Source organism: Schistocerca serialis, chromosome 9 (genome assembly GCF_023864345.2).
Source record: "Schistocerca serialis cubense isolate TAMUIC-IGC-003099 chromosome 9, iqSchSeri2.2, whole genome shotgun sequence".
NCBI classification, from domain to species: domain Eukaryota; kingdom Metazoa; phylum Arthropoda; class Insecta; order Orthoptera; family Acrididae; genus Schistocerca; species Schistocerca serialis.
In genome coordinates this window covers 249502075-249518406 of record NC_064646.1, presented here as the reverse complement: position 1 = coordinate 249518406, position 16332 = coordinate 249502075, and the positions used below count along the sequence as shown (strand labels likewise).

Genomic DNA, 16332 nt, shown 5'->3' with positions numbered 1-16332 from the left:
TAGAAGGCCATGTATTTTTGCCGATTTCATGTTCTTCTTCCTGGCCATCTCAGCTCTCAAAGCTACCAATTCATCTCTGTTGTATTACTTTCAGTCATTAGTTGCCCAACGCTCCCTTTGAAACTCTCAGTAACTTCTGGCTCTTTCAGCTAATTCAGCTCTCACATACTTAATTCCCTACTGTTCTGCAAATCCTTCAGTTTAAATCTGGAGGTCACAACCAATAATCTAAGGTCAGAACCAACATCCGCCCTGAAAAAGTTTTTGCACTTTAAATCACTGTCTTACCATTATACAATCTACCTGAAACCTTCTGGTGTCTTGAAGTCAGGCAGCTTTCATGGTTCTTAAACAAAGAATAAGCTCATGTTTTTGTATACAGTACATCCGAAGCTGGGTTGCATCGTGTGACAAAACATATCCACTTCAGTTGTATCTTTGTTTTAATGCAAACAAGACAAATCTCTCGAATCACATTCCCGTCTTCAGGTGTACAAATTTAGTAGTCACTTGCGTAGTGATCGCATACTGCGAGCGCCAGACTGCACTGTAGAACAGAAAACGTGAGGTCTGTCTGGTCTCGTCACAGTTACGCTACCACTGTGGCTGCATCTAGGGCACATCTGGGAGTATCGTTGGTGCATGCAAGTCACACCAGCTCTGCGAGGTCTACGGTTCATGGTGTGAAGCAACAAACTATCGGTTGATTAAATTTAGGACCAGTGCTACCTTTCCTTTTGTATTTAGCTGAAAGACCTATTTCCTTTTAGTAGCTCCAGTTCTATCAAATTCAATCACGTCGTTAGTCATGTTTTCAGATATTCCCTATGATATCCATCTCATCTTACTTTGGTGATTAATGTGCTATAGACGTAGTTCTTTGATGTAGTGTGATTATTTCTACTATTTCTGCCTTTAAAAAGTTTCACCTGCTTACTGTGCGGTTTCCATTTTTCGCGTAACGGAATAGTTTCTTTATTCAGACATTATATCGTTTCTCTGAATTAGCTCATTGTATGGTTAATATGTCGGTCTACTAAAGGTAATTTTGTATAATCCCTTGTAAATTTTACAAGTAATCTCCCCCTGTGTCCTGTTACTTCTCCTCCCCCCCCCCTCCCCCATCCACCACCTTCCGCTCCACGGACACGAAGTTCAGTAAATGAATAGGAAAATATGGGGACTGTGTTTCCGAATGAACTCGACGAGGCCGTAAACATGTTCAGGACATCTCCAGTGGAGTCTCTTCCTCTGGGGCGGCTGGCGGTCTCGCGGTCGCGTGTTCGCTTCCCGAGCACGGGTTCCCGTGTTCGATTGCCGGCGGGGTCAGGAATTTTCACCTGCCTCGAGATGACTGGGTGTTTTTGTTGTCCTCATCATTTCATCATCATTGATTAAAGTGGTGAGATTGGACTGAGAAAAGGTTGGGAATTGTAAGGGCGCTGATAACCGCGCAGTTGAGCGCTCCACAAACCAGGTATCATCATCATCATTATCATCATCTTCCTCTGGGGTTTTGCTAGTTTTGCTCGAGTTTTCAGTACCTAGAAACTATGAGTACAGGATGTACACACAGCAGACATCCACGATAATTCAGTAATTTTATTTGCCAGTCAACGGCTCCCTGGGGAAAACGGCTACGACATGACAGAGACATTCGCATAAAGTGCAAAACAGTTTGTTTTCCAGCTTGGAATTGTTCGCTAATCGATTTTGAATCATTTAAAATAGCTACCTTGTTTTGCCATATTGTATTGATTCTTCATCATGCAGTGTAACGTTCGGCAAGGAGAGGATGATATAGGGCACATGTAAGACATTTCATTTGCCAAATCCTAAAAGTGAGGTAATCGCTTGAGTGAAATGTGTACCCTGTCTCAGCTCGAAAGACTTATTGTTACTACTGTTATTATTATTGCTCTTGTGGTTATTAGCATTATTATTATTATTATTATTATTATTATTATTATTAGCTATTTACCTGTGGGCCCTCTCGCCCATCAGTAGTTCTATTACAATGGTTGATGATGAGGCACTCTAATGATTTATAAATTTCTGAATATGTAGTGGTGTGGATGCACTAATAAGCCAAAATTATGACCACTGGCTACCGCGACGTTGGATGCCGTCTGTTGGGGTTGCGGGCACTTGACGAGGTAACGAAATTATACAGGGTGAGTCACCTAACATTACCGCTGGATATATTTCGTAAACCACATAAAACACTGATGAATCGATTCCACAGACCGAACGTGAGGAGAGGGGCTAGTGTAATTGGTTAATACAAACCATAAATAAACTGCACGGAAGTATGTTTTTTAACACAAACCTACGTTTTTTTTTAAATGGAACCCCGTTAGTTTTGCTAGCACATCTGAACATATAAACAAATACGTAATCAGTGCCGTTTGTTGCATTGTAAAATGTTAGTTACATCCGGAGATATTGTAACCTAAAGTTGACGCTTGAGTACCACTCCTCCGCTGTTCGATCGTGTGTATCGGAGAGCACCGAATTACATAGGGATCCAAAGGGAACGGTTATGGACCTTAGGTACAGAAGAGACTGGAACAGCACATTACGTCCACATGCTAACACCTTTTTATTGGTCTTTTTCACTGACGCACATGTACATTACCATGAGGGGTGAGGTACACGTACACACGTGGTTTCCGTTTTCAATTACAGAGTGGAATAGTGTGTGTCCCGACATGTCAGGCCAATAGATGTTCAATGTGGTGGCCATCATTTGCTGCACACAATTGTAATCTCTGGCGTAATGAACGTCGTACACGCGCAGTACATCTGGTGTAATGTCGCCGCAGGCTGCCACAATACGTTGTTTCATATCCTCTGGGGTTGCAGGCACATCACGGTACACATTCTCCTTTAACGTACCCCGCAGAAAGAAGTCCAGAGGTGTAAGATCAGGAGAACGGGCTGGCCAATTTATGCGTCCTCCACGTCCTATGAAACTCCCGTAGAACATCCTGTCAAGGGTCAGCCTAGTGTTAATTGCGGAATTTGCAGGTGCACCATCATGCTGATACCACATACGTCGACACGTTTCCAGTGGGACATTTTCGAGGAACGTTGGCAGATCATTCTGTAGAAACGCGATGTATGTTGCAGCTGTTTGGGCCCCTGCAATGAAGTGAGGACCAATGAGGTGGTCGCCAATGATTCCGCTCTACCTGTCTGAGCCAGCGAGGATTGTCCACGGACCAGTAATGCATGTTCCATAGATTCATTGCCCCGTGGTTTGTGAAACCCGCTTCATCGGTAAACAGATAGAACTACAACGCATTCTCTGTTAATACCCATTGACAGAATTGCACTCGATGATTAAAGTCATCACCATATAATTGCTGATGTAGCGACACATGAAACGGGTGAAAGCGGTGACGATGCAGTATGCGCATGACACTACTTTGACTCAGTCCACCGGCTCTCGCAATGTCCCGTGTACTCATGTGTGGGTTCATGGCAACAGCAGCTAACACACCAACTGCACCCGCTTCTCCTGTGACGGGCCTGTTACGGATCCGTTTGCGTACTACGACCATACCTGTTGCGTACAGTTGGTGGTAGATGTTTTGCAATGTGCGGCACGTCGGATGCTCTCTGCCCGGGTACCGTTCTGCATACACCCTGCAGGCTTCAGCTGCATTTCATCGACACTCGCCATAGATGAGTATCATCTCCGCCTTTTCAGAGTTCGAATACACCATGGACACAGTTCCTACAACACTACACAATCACAGACGTCTGGTAACACGGTGTACTACAGTTGGTCTGCGTGCGGAGACGAATGCAGAATAACAATAGCAGCAAGCGCTACATGCGGACACTGCGACAGCTAGACCAAACCACAACAGTGCACTACAGCCACACTCGTAAAGACGGTCGTCATCGTAAACATGTCCCTGCAGATGCTGCTCGCCGACCGTGGCCCGTGTTTGTTACAACACGCAACTGAACGTCGGAGGTTTCAAGCGTCAACTTTAGGTTACAATATCTCCGGATGTAATTAACATTTTACAATGCAACAAACGGCACTGATTACGTATTTGTTTATATTTTCAGATGTGCTAACAAAACTAACGTGGTTCCATTTAAAAAAACGTAGGTTTGTGTTAAAAAACATACTTCCGTGCATTTTTGTATGGTTTGTATTAAACAATTACACTAGCCCCTCTCCTCACGTTCGGTCTGTGGAATCGGTTCGTCAGTATTTGATGTGGTTTACGAAATATATCCAGCGGTAACGTTAGGTGACTCACCCTGTATAAAGGGAGTAGACACGGAAGGGGGATGACTCTAGCGAATATCAGGGCTGCAAACGGGATATCCAATGATATAAGCGACATTGACATAGGGCAGATTATTATCACGCAAAGCCTGTGAACGAGTATCTCGAAAACGATGAAGCTGGTCGAATATACACGTGATACACTAGTGAGCATCTACAGAATGAGGTAGGACAGTGAAACTGCCATAGTGGCTGAATGGTTGGATGTCCACGACACTTCTCAACGTGGAGATGTGGAACATGACACACACACACACACACACACACATTTTTTACAATATGTATGGCCTGATATTATTATTACTATTTTTATTATTATTATTATTATTATTATTATTGTTATTATTATCCACCCCATCATGATTCAATTATTTAGAAGTGCTTGTATCTAAATCATGTGATCGATACAAATTATAATTATTATTTCCAGTTGATGCTGATAGCTGCTATGTGGTGTAGCGTCTTGGGAGCGCCACCGCAAATTAACACCAAGGACGCTACCATCATCCAACAGGAAAACGACTTCAACGGCCTTAGCCCCTGGCGCTGGAGGTACTTATACATTATTTCAGACGCTAAAGGTATTTTAAAATGGTCATTGGGGTTGTAAGGGGCAAATTTTCACTTGTCTGGTTATTGCTCCAGCGTATGTGACCACCTGTTACAAGTAGAGATGGGAAAGAGATCGAAATGGGAGTGAAAGTTTTTATTCTCAAATTTCTAAATTTTCTCTGGTCTACTGTTATTATTCATTTCTTTCGCTCTCGTCAAACCCTGCGTATCAGCCACAAACCATATCCCAATAAACAATATCACAATTTTACAGTATTTTCCGTCTCCACTAGCTCTCTCTCCTTTCCCAGACTAATTACATATAGGTGTTTCGACCTGTTCTCCAGTGAGCTGTCTCTGATTACGCTGAGACCTCTACTTAAAGTTCTATTCCATGTTATTTTGTGTAATGTTTGTCCTCTCCGATTTTTTTGATGCACGCATAGTTACGATGCTTCTTCTTCGCCAATATGACACTCTTCCCAAATGCCACCATTCGCTCTCATACATTAATAGTTAATTAATGGTTCGAGTCGCTACCTGACATGGACACATCTACTTCTGTTTGATGACCTCTGCCACTGACCTAAGTGTTATACTTCTGACGAGAACTCAAAGCCAGAAACAATAGCCCAGTTTCATAAGAGAGCATTATAAATTTTACGAGAGCTGAGAACCTGTTTCCTATGAAACTTGTCTGCGTAGCTTAAATTGCTTTCCGAAAACAAGATGTGATGTCTTGGCATTCCTGATCCAGATAAGATAAACTACTCTACTGGCCATTAAAATTGCTACACCAAGAAGAAATGCAGATGATAAACGGTTATTCATGGGACAAATATATTATACTAGAACTGACATGTGATTACATTTTCAGGCAATTTGGGTGCATAGATCCTGAGAAATCTGTACCCAGAACAACCTCCTCTGGCCATAATAATGGCCTTGATGCGCCTGGGCATTGAGTCAAACAGAGCTTGGGTGGCGTTTACAGGTACAGCTGCCCATGCAGCGTCAACACGATACCACAGTTCATCTAGAGTAGTGACTGGTGTATTGTGACGAGCCAGTTGCTCGGTCACCATTGACCAGACGTTGTCAGTTGGTGAGAGATCTGCAGAATGTGCTGGCCAGGGCAGCAGTCGAACATTTTCTGTATCCAGAAAGGCCTGTACAGGACCTGCAACTTGCGGTCGTGCATTATCCGGCTGAAATGTAGGGTTTCGCAGGGATCGAATGCAGGGTAGAGCCATGGGTCGTAACACATCTGAAATGTAACGTCCACTGTTCAAAGTGCCGTCAATGCGAACAAGAGATGACCAAGACGTGTGACCAGTGGCACCCCATACCATCACGCTGGGTGACATGCCAGTAAGGCGATGACGAATACACGCTTCCAATGTGCGTTCACTGCGATATCGCCAAGCACGGATGCGACCATCATGATGCTGTAAACAGAATCTGGATTCATCCGAAAAAATGACGTTTTGCCATTCGTCCACCCAGGTTCGTCATTGAGTACACCATCGCAGGTGCTCCTGTCAGTGATGCAGCGTCAAGGGTAACCGCAGCCATGGTCTCCTAGCTGACAGTCCATGCTGCTGCATACGTCGTCGAACTGTTCGTGCAGATGGTTGTTGTCTTGCAAACGTCCTCGTCTGTTGAGTCAGGGATCGAGACGTAGCTGCACGATCCGTTACAGCCATGCGGATAAGATGCCTGTCATCTCGACTGCTAGTGATACGAGGCCGTTGGGATCCAGCACGGCGTTCCGTATCACCCTCCTGAACTCAACGATTCCATATTCTGCTAACAGTCATTGGATCTCGACCAAAGCGAGCAGCAATGTCGCGATTCGATAAACCGCAATCGCGATAGGCTACAATCCGACCTTTATCAAAGTCGGAAACGTGATGGTAAGCATTTCTCCTCCTTACACGAGTCATCACAACAACGTTTCACCAGGAAACGCCGGTCAACTGCCGTTTGTGTATGAGAAATTGGTTGGAAACTTTCCTCATGTCAGCACGTTGTAGGTGTCGCCACCGGTGCCAGCCTTGTGTGAATGCTCTGAAAAGCTAATCATTTGCATATCACAGCATCTTCTTCCTGTCGGTTAAATTTCGTGTTTGTAGCACGTCATCTTCGTGTTGTAGCAATTTTAATGGCCAGTAGTGTATTAAATTCTCACATTGCTGTGTGTTTTTATTCCTGTACCAGTCACTGACACATACTTTAAGGATCATTTGAAAGTTTATACTACAGCAAAGCTGACGCTTCTGAATGGCTCGTCGTTCAGGACTAGCTTTCTGGATGGCAGTGGTTCCGTAGCCTCCTCTATATTCTGTTTCGCAACACTTGCGCTCCTCTCACCTTCCCGTCACGCCACTCGACGCCGTTAACCCGCGGTTTCAGTGCTGCTCCGCTACGATTCACCTCACGGCCAGAGCATCTGCTTTCAGTGTTACCTGCGACCCACATCCACACCACGTTACGTAACGAAACGGCGAGGCGTCCGTTTGCTCAAGGAGCCGTTCGACCGTTCCTTATTCTGCGCTGCTGTCTCTCTTTACAAAGGCACAAACACATGTGCGTACACACACACACACACAGTGAAGGTGACAGGGAAACGAAACTTCATGGGCTCAGAGGGTATTTGATGGTCTACCAGTGATCAAAATGTCGATAGCTTTCTCAAAGAACGTAGCAGTACGAACCGACTTATCAGTACATTGCAACCTCTCTGGTGGATACATGCACTGAGCAAGTTGAGGAGGGTGTGATAAAGCAGATTTATCGCCTTCCTGTCCCACAACTGTTGTAATTAGTCCTTGATATTCTGGATGCGGTACTGGGACAGGGTGGACATTCGGCTTGGTCCAACACACATTCTGTCGGTGACAGCATCTCGCTGGCCATGGGAGTATCGTAACATCACATACATAGTTCACAGAGACACATGCCGTGTGTACACGAGAATTATCCTTTTGGAAAAAAGCTTCATGATACTGTCGCCCGGGAGGTAACAGTTTTTAACGCAAGGGGACCGTGACAGACCGTTTTTCATTCAGACTTACTTCAATAACAGTCAGCCATCACCTGAAGTTATACACGACGGATGCCTACGACTTGACCCCAGGAGTACCACCGCTGTGCCTCTTCAAAATCCTGAAAGCATGGACCTCTGGATAGGTCGCCGGCTACTTGCTGGTGACGCATACCTGTGGTAGTGTAGAACCATGATTCATCGCTGTCGAAAATGCAACATTCAGTAGCAGACCTTACTTTGTGGCTACGGTATCTTCTAAAAGGGCAGCCGAAGCTTTTATGATGCTAACGACAGCACCTGTGACCGTAATAGCCTTGACCAGCTGCTGCTAGTCTCCGACCAGCGGTGTGGGATGACATAGAATATTTCAGGGACTCCATTACTTATTGTGGGATGGCAGGCATAGGCGTGGAGGGGTTGACGTACAATTTGGCGTCTCTCCCTCTGGGTTGTTAGACGTGGGCGAGTGGGACGTTGAAACAGGTATCCATTTCCCTCACATTTACATGCACATCGCACCAGTATCACATCAGAATGCCCCACAAATCTGCATAATGTTCGATTCGACCACCCACCAAATAGAGACCCAAAATTTGACCCCTGTAAAAGTCATTCAGGTCCTAGTAACTCTGTCTCACATGAATAGATGGCATCTTCACATCCTACACAGTGATCACTCAGCGTCTGACACTCTCCACACCCCTTACATATCGTAGCATGCCTAGTAACAACTCTAAATATGAACAACACTGACACACCGGTGGCCATTTTACCTGTTCCAGAGAATTACATTTCTAATTAACTTACATACATACTGACAGTGTATACATCGAATTCCAGTCATGCTTTCCGATATATATAAATATACACGTCAAAAAGGGGCCGCGCGGGATTAGCCGAGCGGTCTTTGGCGCTGCAGTCATGGACTGTGCTGCTGATCGCGGCGGAGATTCGAGTCCTACCTCGGCATGGGTGTGTGTGTTTGTCCTTAGGATAATTTAGGTTAAGTAGTGTGTAAGCTTAGGGACTGATGACCTTATCAGTTAAGTCCCATAAGATTTCACACACATTTGAACATTTGACAAAAAGGGAGGCACGCAGAAGACATGTTTGGGCATCAGTGTAACTTCATACATGTACACACCATCAACAGGTATGTAAGTAATTAGAGATATAAGTCTATGTGACAGGTAGAACAGCCACCATACCAAAAAATAAACAATGAAAATAATTAATGCACAGTTATGAAATTTTGCGAGTACATTTGTCTAGGTAACATATTTAAGTGATTAACATCGTAAGATCATAGGTTGATGTAAGAACAGGATAGCCATTGTAAATGTTGATTGCTAATAACCAGTGTCACCATCAGAATGTTGAATGCAAGCATGCAAATGTGCGTATTTGCTCGACTGGAGACGGATCTGGTGATCGAGCAGGCCAAGGCAACATTTGACACTCCGTAGAACATGTTCGTTTTCTACAGTGGTATGTGGGCGAGCGTTATCCTGCTGCAAAACACCCATTTAATTCTGTTCATGAATAGCAGCACAACAGGTTGAATCACCAGACATGTACAAATTCAGTTAGGTTGCATGGGATAACCACAAGAGTGCTCCTGCTATCGTAAGAAATCACACCCCAGACCGTAACACCAGGTGTGTGTCCAGTGTATCTACCATTCAGGCAGATTGGTTGCAGGCCCTCAACTGGCTTAGTTATGTCACGTTCCGTAGATCATTTTCACGATTATTTTATCGATACGATGTAGAACAAGTCAGATTACAAGATATACATATATATATTACCGAAATTTATAGTTCTACACATGCAACTACATTTAGAGGTACAATTGTTTTTTCTTTTTTTACCAGTTCTGAAACAGAAACTCGTCCATGGAATAGAAGGAGTTGTCCAAAAGAAATGATTTTAAGTTAGATTTAAAACTAGATCTGCTACCTGCCAGACACTTAATGTTGTTGGGCAAATGATCAAAGATTTTTGTTGCTGAATAATGTACTCCATTTTGAGCAACTAACAACTTAAATAACGGATAGGGAAGGTCATTTTTGTCTCTAGTGTTGTATGTGTGAACATCACTGTTCTTCGCGAATCGAGATGGATTATTTGTTACAAATTTCATTAGCGAATATATGTAGTCTGATGGAGCAGTTAAAATACCTAACTCCATGATTACTTGCCTACATGAGTCCTTGGGTGAACACCACTAATGCTTCTCAGTGCTCTCTTTTTTTTTGCAATCAGTACTTTATGTCTAAGTGGTGAGTTACCCCAGAAAACTATACCATAAGACATTGTTGAGTGGAAATATGCAAAGTACGTCGGGAGGCTGATCTGCTTATTACCAATACTAGGTATTATACGAAGAGTGAAAGAAGCTGAACTTAATTGTAGGAGAAGCTCGTTAATATGCTGCTTCCAGTTCAGTTTGTAATCAATGTGAACACCCAGAAATTTGGAGAAATCTACGCTGTTAACTGAGTCCTGTTCATATGCTACATCAGTTGTCAGTACGGCTCTATTTGGTGTACGGAACTGGATATACTGATTTTTTCAAAATTAAAAGAGAGTCCATTTTCTGAAAACCACTTAATAATTCTTTGAAATACATCCTTAACAATAACTTCAGCTGCTTTTTCTGGAATGGGATTTACTATAACTCTCGTGTCATCTGGAAAAAGTACTAGTTCTGCTTGCTGAACGTCAAGTGAGAGGAGATTCACATAATTAAAGAACAGCAGTGACCGAAAATTGATGTGATAACGCCCCATTCACTAGAATTTATCACCCTCCCAACATTATTTGTGTTATTCAGCACAACTTTTTGCTTTCTGTTAATTAAGCATGAGTTAAATCAACTGTGTGTATAGCCTTCAGTTCCATAAAACCTGAGGCTTTCTAAGAGTGTGACATGATCTACACAGTCAAATGCCTTGGAAAGATCACTAAAAATACCAAATGGCGATAATTTGTTATTTAGGACTTGTACTATTTGATGGGTAAATGTGTAGACGGCATTCTCAGTCGAGTAACCCTTCCAGAATCCAAACTGTGACATGCTGAGTAAATTATTTTCATTTAAATGTGAGACTACTCTTGAATATATAATTTTCTCGAATATTTTAGAAAATGAAGTGAGAATGAGATTGGTCTACAATTATTTAAGTCACTCTTGTCCCCTTTCTTATGAAGAGGTTTGACAATTGCGTATTTCAGGCATTCTGGAAAAATTCCCTGTGACAGCGAAGCATTACATATATAACTAAGCACACCACTTATTAAATTAGAACAACACTTCAAAATTCTGTTAGAAACTCCATCAACACCACATGAGCTGTTGTTTTTCAGTATATTTATAATTCCGTTAATTTCAGTGGGGAATGTTGGTGCTATTTCTAATGGCATAAAGTCCTGGGGAATGACATTTTTAACACATTTTTTTGCTTCTTCAGCTGAGCCCTTTAACTCTATTTTTGCTGATATATTCAGAAAATGATTGTTAAAAATACTTGCAACTTGTGAATTATCACACACAACATCTTCATTTAGCTTTATTGCTATGGTATGCTGTGCAATGTCAGGCTGCCCCATCTCCCGTTTGACAATATTCCATATAGTTTTAATCTTACTATCCGAATTATTAATTTCTTTCAGAACCCATAACCTTCTCGACTTCTTAATGACTTTCCTTAAAATATTTCTGTATCTTTTGTAGTAAGCAAGTAACGTCGGATACAGTCTTATTCTGGCCTGTCTATATATTTCCCTGTTCCTCTTAAACAATGTCTTAATTCCCTTAGTAATCTATGGCTTACTTGACTTTGTAATGGCTTTTTTGGATAACGTTTCAGGAAAGCAACTCTCAAATACTGAGACAAATTTACGGTGGAATAAACTGAATTTTGCATCAACATCATTTTCTGTGTATACTTCATCCCATTCAACCTCTTCTGGACTGCTCTAAAAACTGTGAGTGCTGTTCCCATTAATAAGCCTCCCTGCCTTGTGTGAAACTGCCTGAATCCTGTAAGGTGCTATATGTGTTATTTCCATTAACTGTGCATCATGATCAGATAGCCCATTAACAACTGGGAACACATTAATTGTTTCTGCCTGAGCACCGTCTACGAAAATGTTATCGATAAGTGACCTACTGTCCTGCCGCACACGAGTTGGAAAATTTACAACGGATACTAGACTGAAACAACCAAACAAGGATTCTAGCTCATTTTTCCTATCAGTGTCTTTCTTAAATCTACATTAAAATCACCACAAACCACTAACTGCTTCTTTTTGTGTGACAGGTAGCTCAATAATGCCTCTATATTTTTCATGAATAGCTGAAGTTATCTTGAGGGGATCTGTAGATTGTTACAGTTACTATAGAAGTATTTGCAGTAGCAACTCACAAGCACATGCTTCAAGGATCTGATCTACACAAAAATTATTTGTTTCAATGTTTTTGGCTTTGTGGCCAGTTTTTATACGAGTAGCAACTCCTGCTTTTTCCATGTTGACTCTACATGAATAAGATGCTAATCTCTAATCCCTTAAATTTTACTTCTCCATCCCTGTGGTTACATGGTGTTCAGACAAAATACATCTATACCTTCAGAATTTACCCCATTTTCTAGGCATACAACCTCATCTATCTTATTTTTCAATCCTCTAATGTTCTGATGAAACCCACAAATTTTATTTCTTTGGATACTGCTACAGACATTATGGCACTGTTCTGTTTTAATCTGTTTCAATACCCTCTGTCTGTAACCTGACTCTAACCTAAAAAAATGTATCCCTCTGACTCCAGTAGTGACAGGTATTTTGTCTTGCCTGCATGTGGTCACCCTTACATTTTCTGCAAGAAGATCAACTAATCTATCCTTCCCCCTCCTATTCAGGTGTAGGCCATGACTAGTGTAACCCCACCTTCCAATTGCATCAACAGGCACAGCACAGGTATGAGATTTAGTTTCTATTGTAAGTAGGCTGTTTATGTTATCTTTATGTAAGTAGGCTGTTGAGGTTCTTATGTAAGTAGGCTGTTTAGGATTTCTTATTGGTAACGCCACCTCTGTATGAAAATCACTGGCTGTGCTGTGTGCAGTCTGTGGCTGCTTTGCATTGTTGTAATACTCGCCATTGTAGTGTTAGGCAGCTGGCTGTGAACAGCGCGTAGCGTTGCGCAGTTGGAGGTGAGCCGCCAGCAGTGGTGGATGTGGGGAGAGAGATGGCGGAGTTTTGTAATTTTTCATGAACTGATATATATATTATGGCATGTGATGATATTAAGGTAAATACATTGTTTGCTCTCTATTAATATCTTTCATTTGCTAACTATCCCTATCAGTAGTTAGTGCCTTTAGTAGTTTGAATCTTTTATTTAGCTGGCAGTAGTGGCGCTTGCTGTATTGCAGTAGTGGGAGAAACGAAGATTATTGTGAGGTAAGTGATTTAGTGATTTGTGAAAGGTATAGTTTAATGTTAGTCAGGGCCATTATTTTGTAGGGAATTTTGAAAGTCAGATTGCGTTGCGCTAACAAAATATTGTGTGTCAGGTTAAGCACAGTCCTGTATAATTGTTCAAAGGGGGCGTTTCATATGTCGACCCTTAGCCTAGGATACCTCACTGGAATCTTCTGATTTTTTCTTGTAGTTTGTGTAATTAGTGTAGATTTTGTTTATTGCTAGCGCGTAACTGTAGAGAGAATCTCCTTTGTAGTTGCAGTCTTTCATTGTTGTACAGTAAAACAGTTGTGGCATGCATGTAGATTTGCACCAAGTATTTCGCAGCTGCCATTAACTAGATATTATTTTCAGTGCTATGTTATAGTGTTCTCTTATTTTTGATCTTCAAATTGTGTTTTTCTGTGTTGTCGTGTGAAATACTGTGACAATTATGGCGTGTGAAAAACGTAATACTAGGCTCCAAAGTAAACTGAGAAATGACAGTGAAAATGAAAGCAGTGTGTTAGCGCCACCGAGTAATGAAGTAACTGATGTTCAAAGTAGTAATTTGGTAACTGTTCATAGGGAAATGGAGCAGGCGGCAAACAATGGCGTGGACAGTGAAACAATTAGTGAAGAGGGACGCATTATCGATCGATCGGTCGGCAACAGCTTGCCTCAGGAATCGGGAATGACAGGACACAATTTTGCGAATACTGTAGACTCAGGTTTTGGGTTCTCGCCGTTTTCTCAAATAAGTCAAGACACATTTTCTGCATGTCAAAATGTCAATGTTGCCGGTGCAAATTCACTGCCGAAAAACACTGAGGAACATGTTTCAGACACCAGTGCATTGTTATTACAGTTAATGCAACAAATGGGACAAAAGCTACAAAAGTTAGACACAACACTTGAACAAAATCAGAGACAAACACAGCAACAGTTAGACACAGTGGAACAAAATCTCAAAAAGTTAGACACAATGGAACAAAATCTTCAAAAGTTAGACACCACACTTGAACAAACACGTGAAGATTTAACTAGTGAGTTACATAACATTGAATCGAAATGTCAAAAAGTCTGTAATGACGTAAAATCACAAATTTGTGAGCATTTCCAACCTATTTTTTCGCGGCATGAAAATGCATTACAGAATCATGAAGCAGCCATAAAAGAACTGCAAACTATTTTTCATGAAAATCACAACACCTTGCAAGCTAAAATTGACTCAGTTGCATCTACCGATTCGGTTACGCAACTTGCAATAACTCAGGAAAACTTAAAGGACACAGTAGATTCGATTTCAACACAAATGGACATTCTGAAACTTGGTTCAGAAAAACACAATGAGGAAATGTGTTCACTATCGGAGAAAGTAGCCGAACTTTCGGATCAGGTCACTAACTTATCTACAAAGGTAGATGATGATCTGAATGACACAAGACCTGTAGCCTTCACTGACACTGAAGAGTGCGAACAAATTAGGAAATTCAAACAAAATCAGAATCAGATTAATACGCAACACCAAAGAGAAATCCGGGAAGTACAAGATCAGCTGACACAGTTAATACAAGAATTACGTATTTCAGAGGATACTCGCGCCCCAATACGGGAAGAGGGACATACAAATACGGAACAGACACAAAATAACAACACAGGGCACTTCGGAAATTGTGAAAGAAGTTGGCAAGGTACGCCGAATTTTGAGATGGAACCGCCGAAACGACGTAACAATGACCGACATGCGACTTGCCGACATGATGATTTTGACTATAAGCTGTTCATTACTACACGTAAATTCAAAACATTTAAGAATTCTGGCAACGACATTCATCCACAAGCATGGCTCCATCAATTCTCGCATTGTTTTCCTCCCAACTGGTCGTTAGAACACAGATTAGAATTTATGTGTGGCTACTTAGAGAATGAACCAGCTGTAAGAATGCGATCGGTCATTCACGATTGCCACAGTGAGGGAGAATTTTACCATGCCTTCCTCTCAGCATATTGGTCTCAAGCCACACAAGACCGTGTAAAACATAGCATCATGATGATGAAACACTTTGAACAGTCTGAATTTTCCAGTCTTGTGAAATATTTTGAAGACATGTTGCACAAGAATCAGTACCTGACAAACCCATACAGCCCCTCAGAACTCATCCGCATTTGCTTAATCAAACTGCCTGAACATTTACGACATATTATTTTGGCAGGACGTTGCAAAGACGACATTGAAGCATTTCAGGGACTGTTACAAGAATTAGAAATTGACACTGACAATCGCGGAACGCGAAACCAGGAACACAACAATTACAGGTCACATCCGTCGCAATTCCGCGATGAAAGAAGTAATAACTTGACACGACAAGGCTATTCTCACAACACAAATCGTGACCAAAACAGACACCACCCGTATGACAACCGTTGGCAGAGTAGTAATAACTACAGGGAAAGATCACCTCTCCGTGGTAATGATTATCACAGAGACAATAAGAGAAACAGACAATATGGGAACCAAAATAAATACTATCAAGGGAGACAGAATAACTTTAGACGCAACGGACCAGCGCGCAGTTACGATTCAGGGAGAAATTCTCCACCATGTGACCGACAAGAAAGAAACTATGGAATCTACCGACATGACGACAGACGATATGATCGTAACGACAGACCTGAATTGCATCAGAACTGGCGGGATTCAAACAGAGCAGGGCCCTCTCGTCACGGTGAATTTGTAGAAGTTAGGTCTCCAAACCCCAATAACGACGCGCGCCAACAAAGAGACAATAGGCAATGACTCACACCGCTGGCAGCCACAAAACGTTCTTATGACACTAACGACGCAGCTGCCGTAGCTAGTAATTACGTAAAAATGGAAGATATTAGGGACATCTTACTCCAAGAACACGACGTAAAACATAACAACGTTGCATATCCTGTGATTTGCATT

The 16332-nt window shown here is 42.0% G+C and overlaps 1 protein-coding gene across 1 annotated transcript in view; it reads left to right on the top strand.

Annotated features, from left to right (window-relative positions):
- The window catches only part of LOC126419160 (endocuticle structural glycoprotein SgAbd-5-like), a 59558-nt gene that overhangs the window by 25352 nt on the left and 17874 nt on the right, over window positions 1–16332 (top strand). The window contains exon 2 of the mRNA XM_050086284.1: window positions 4743–4864. Within this exon, the coding sequence (XP_049942241.1) occupies window positions 4743–4864 (122 nt within the window). The remainder of the gene's footprint in view (window positions 1–4742; window positions 4865–16332) is intronic.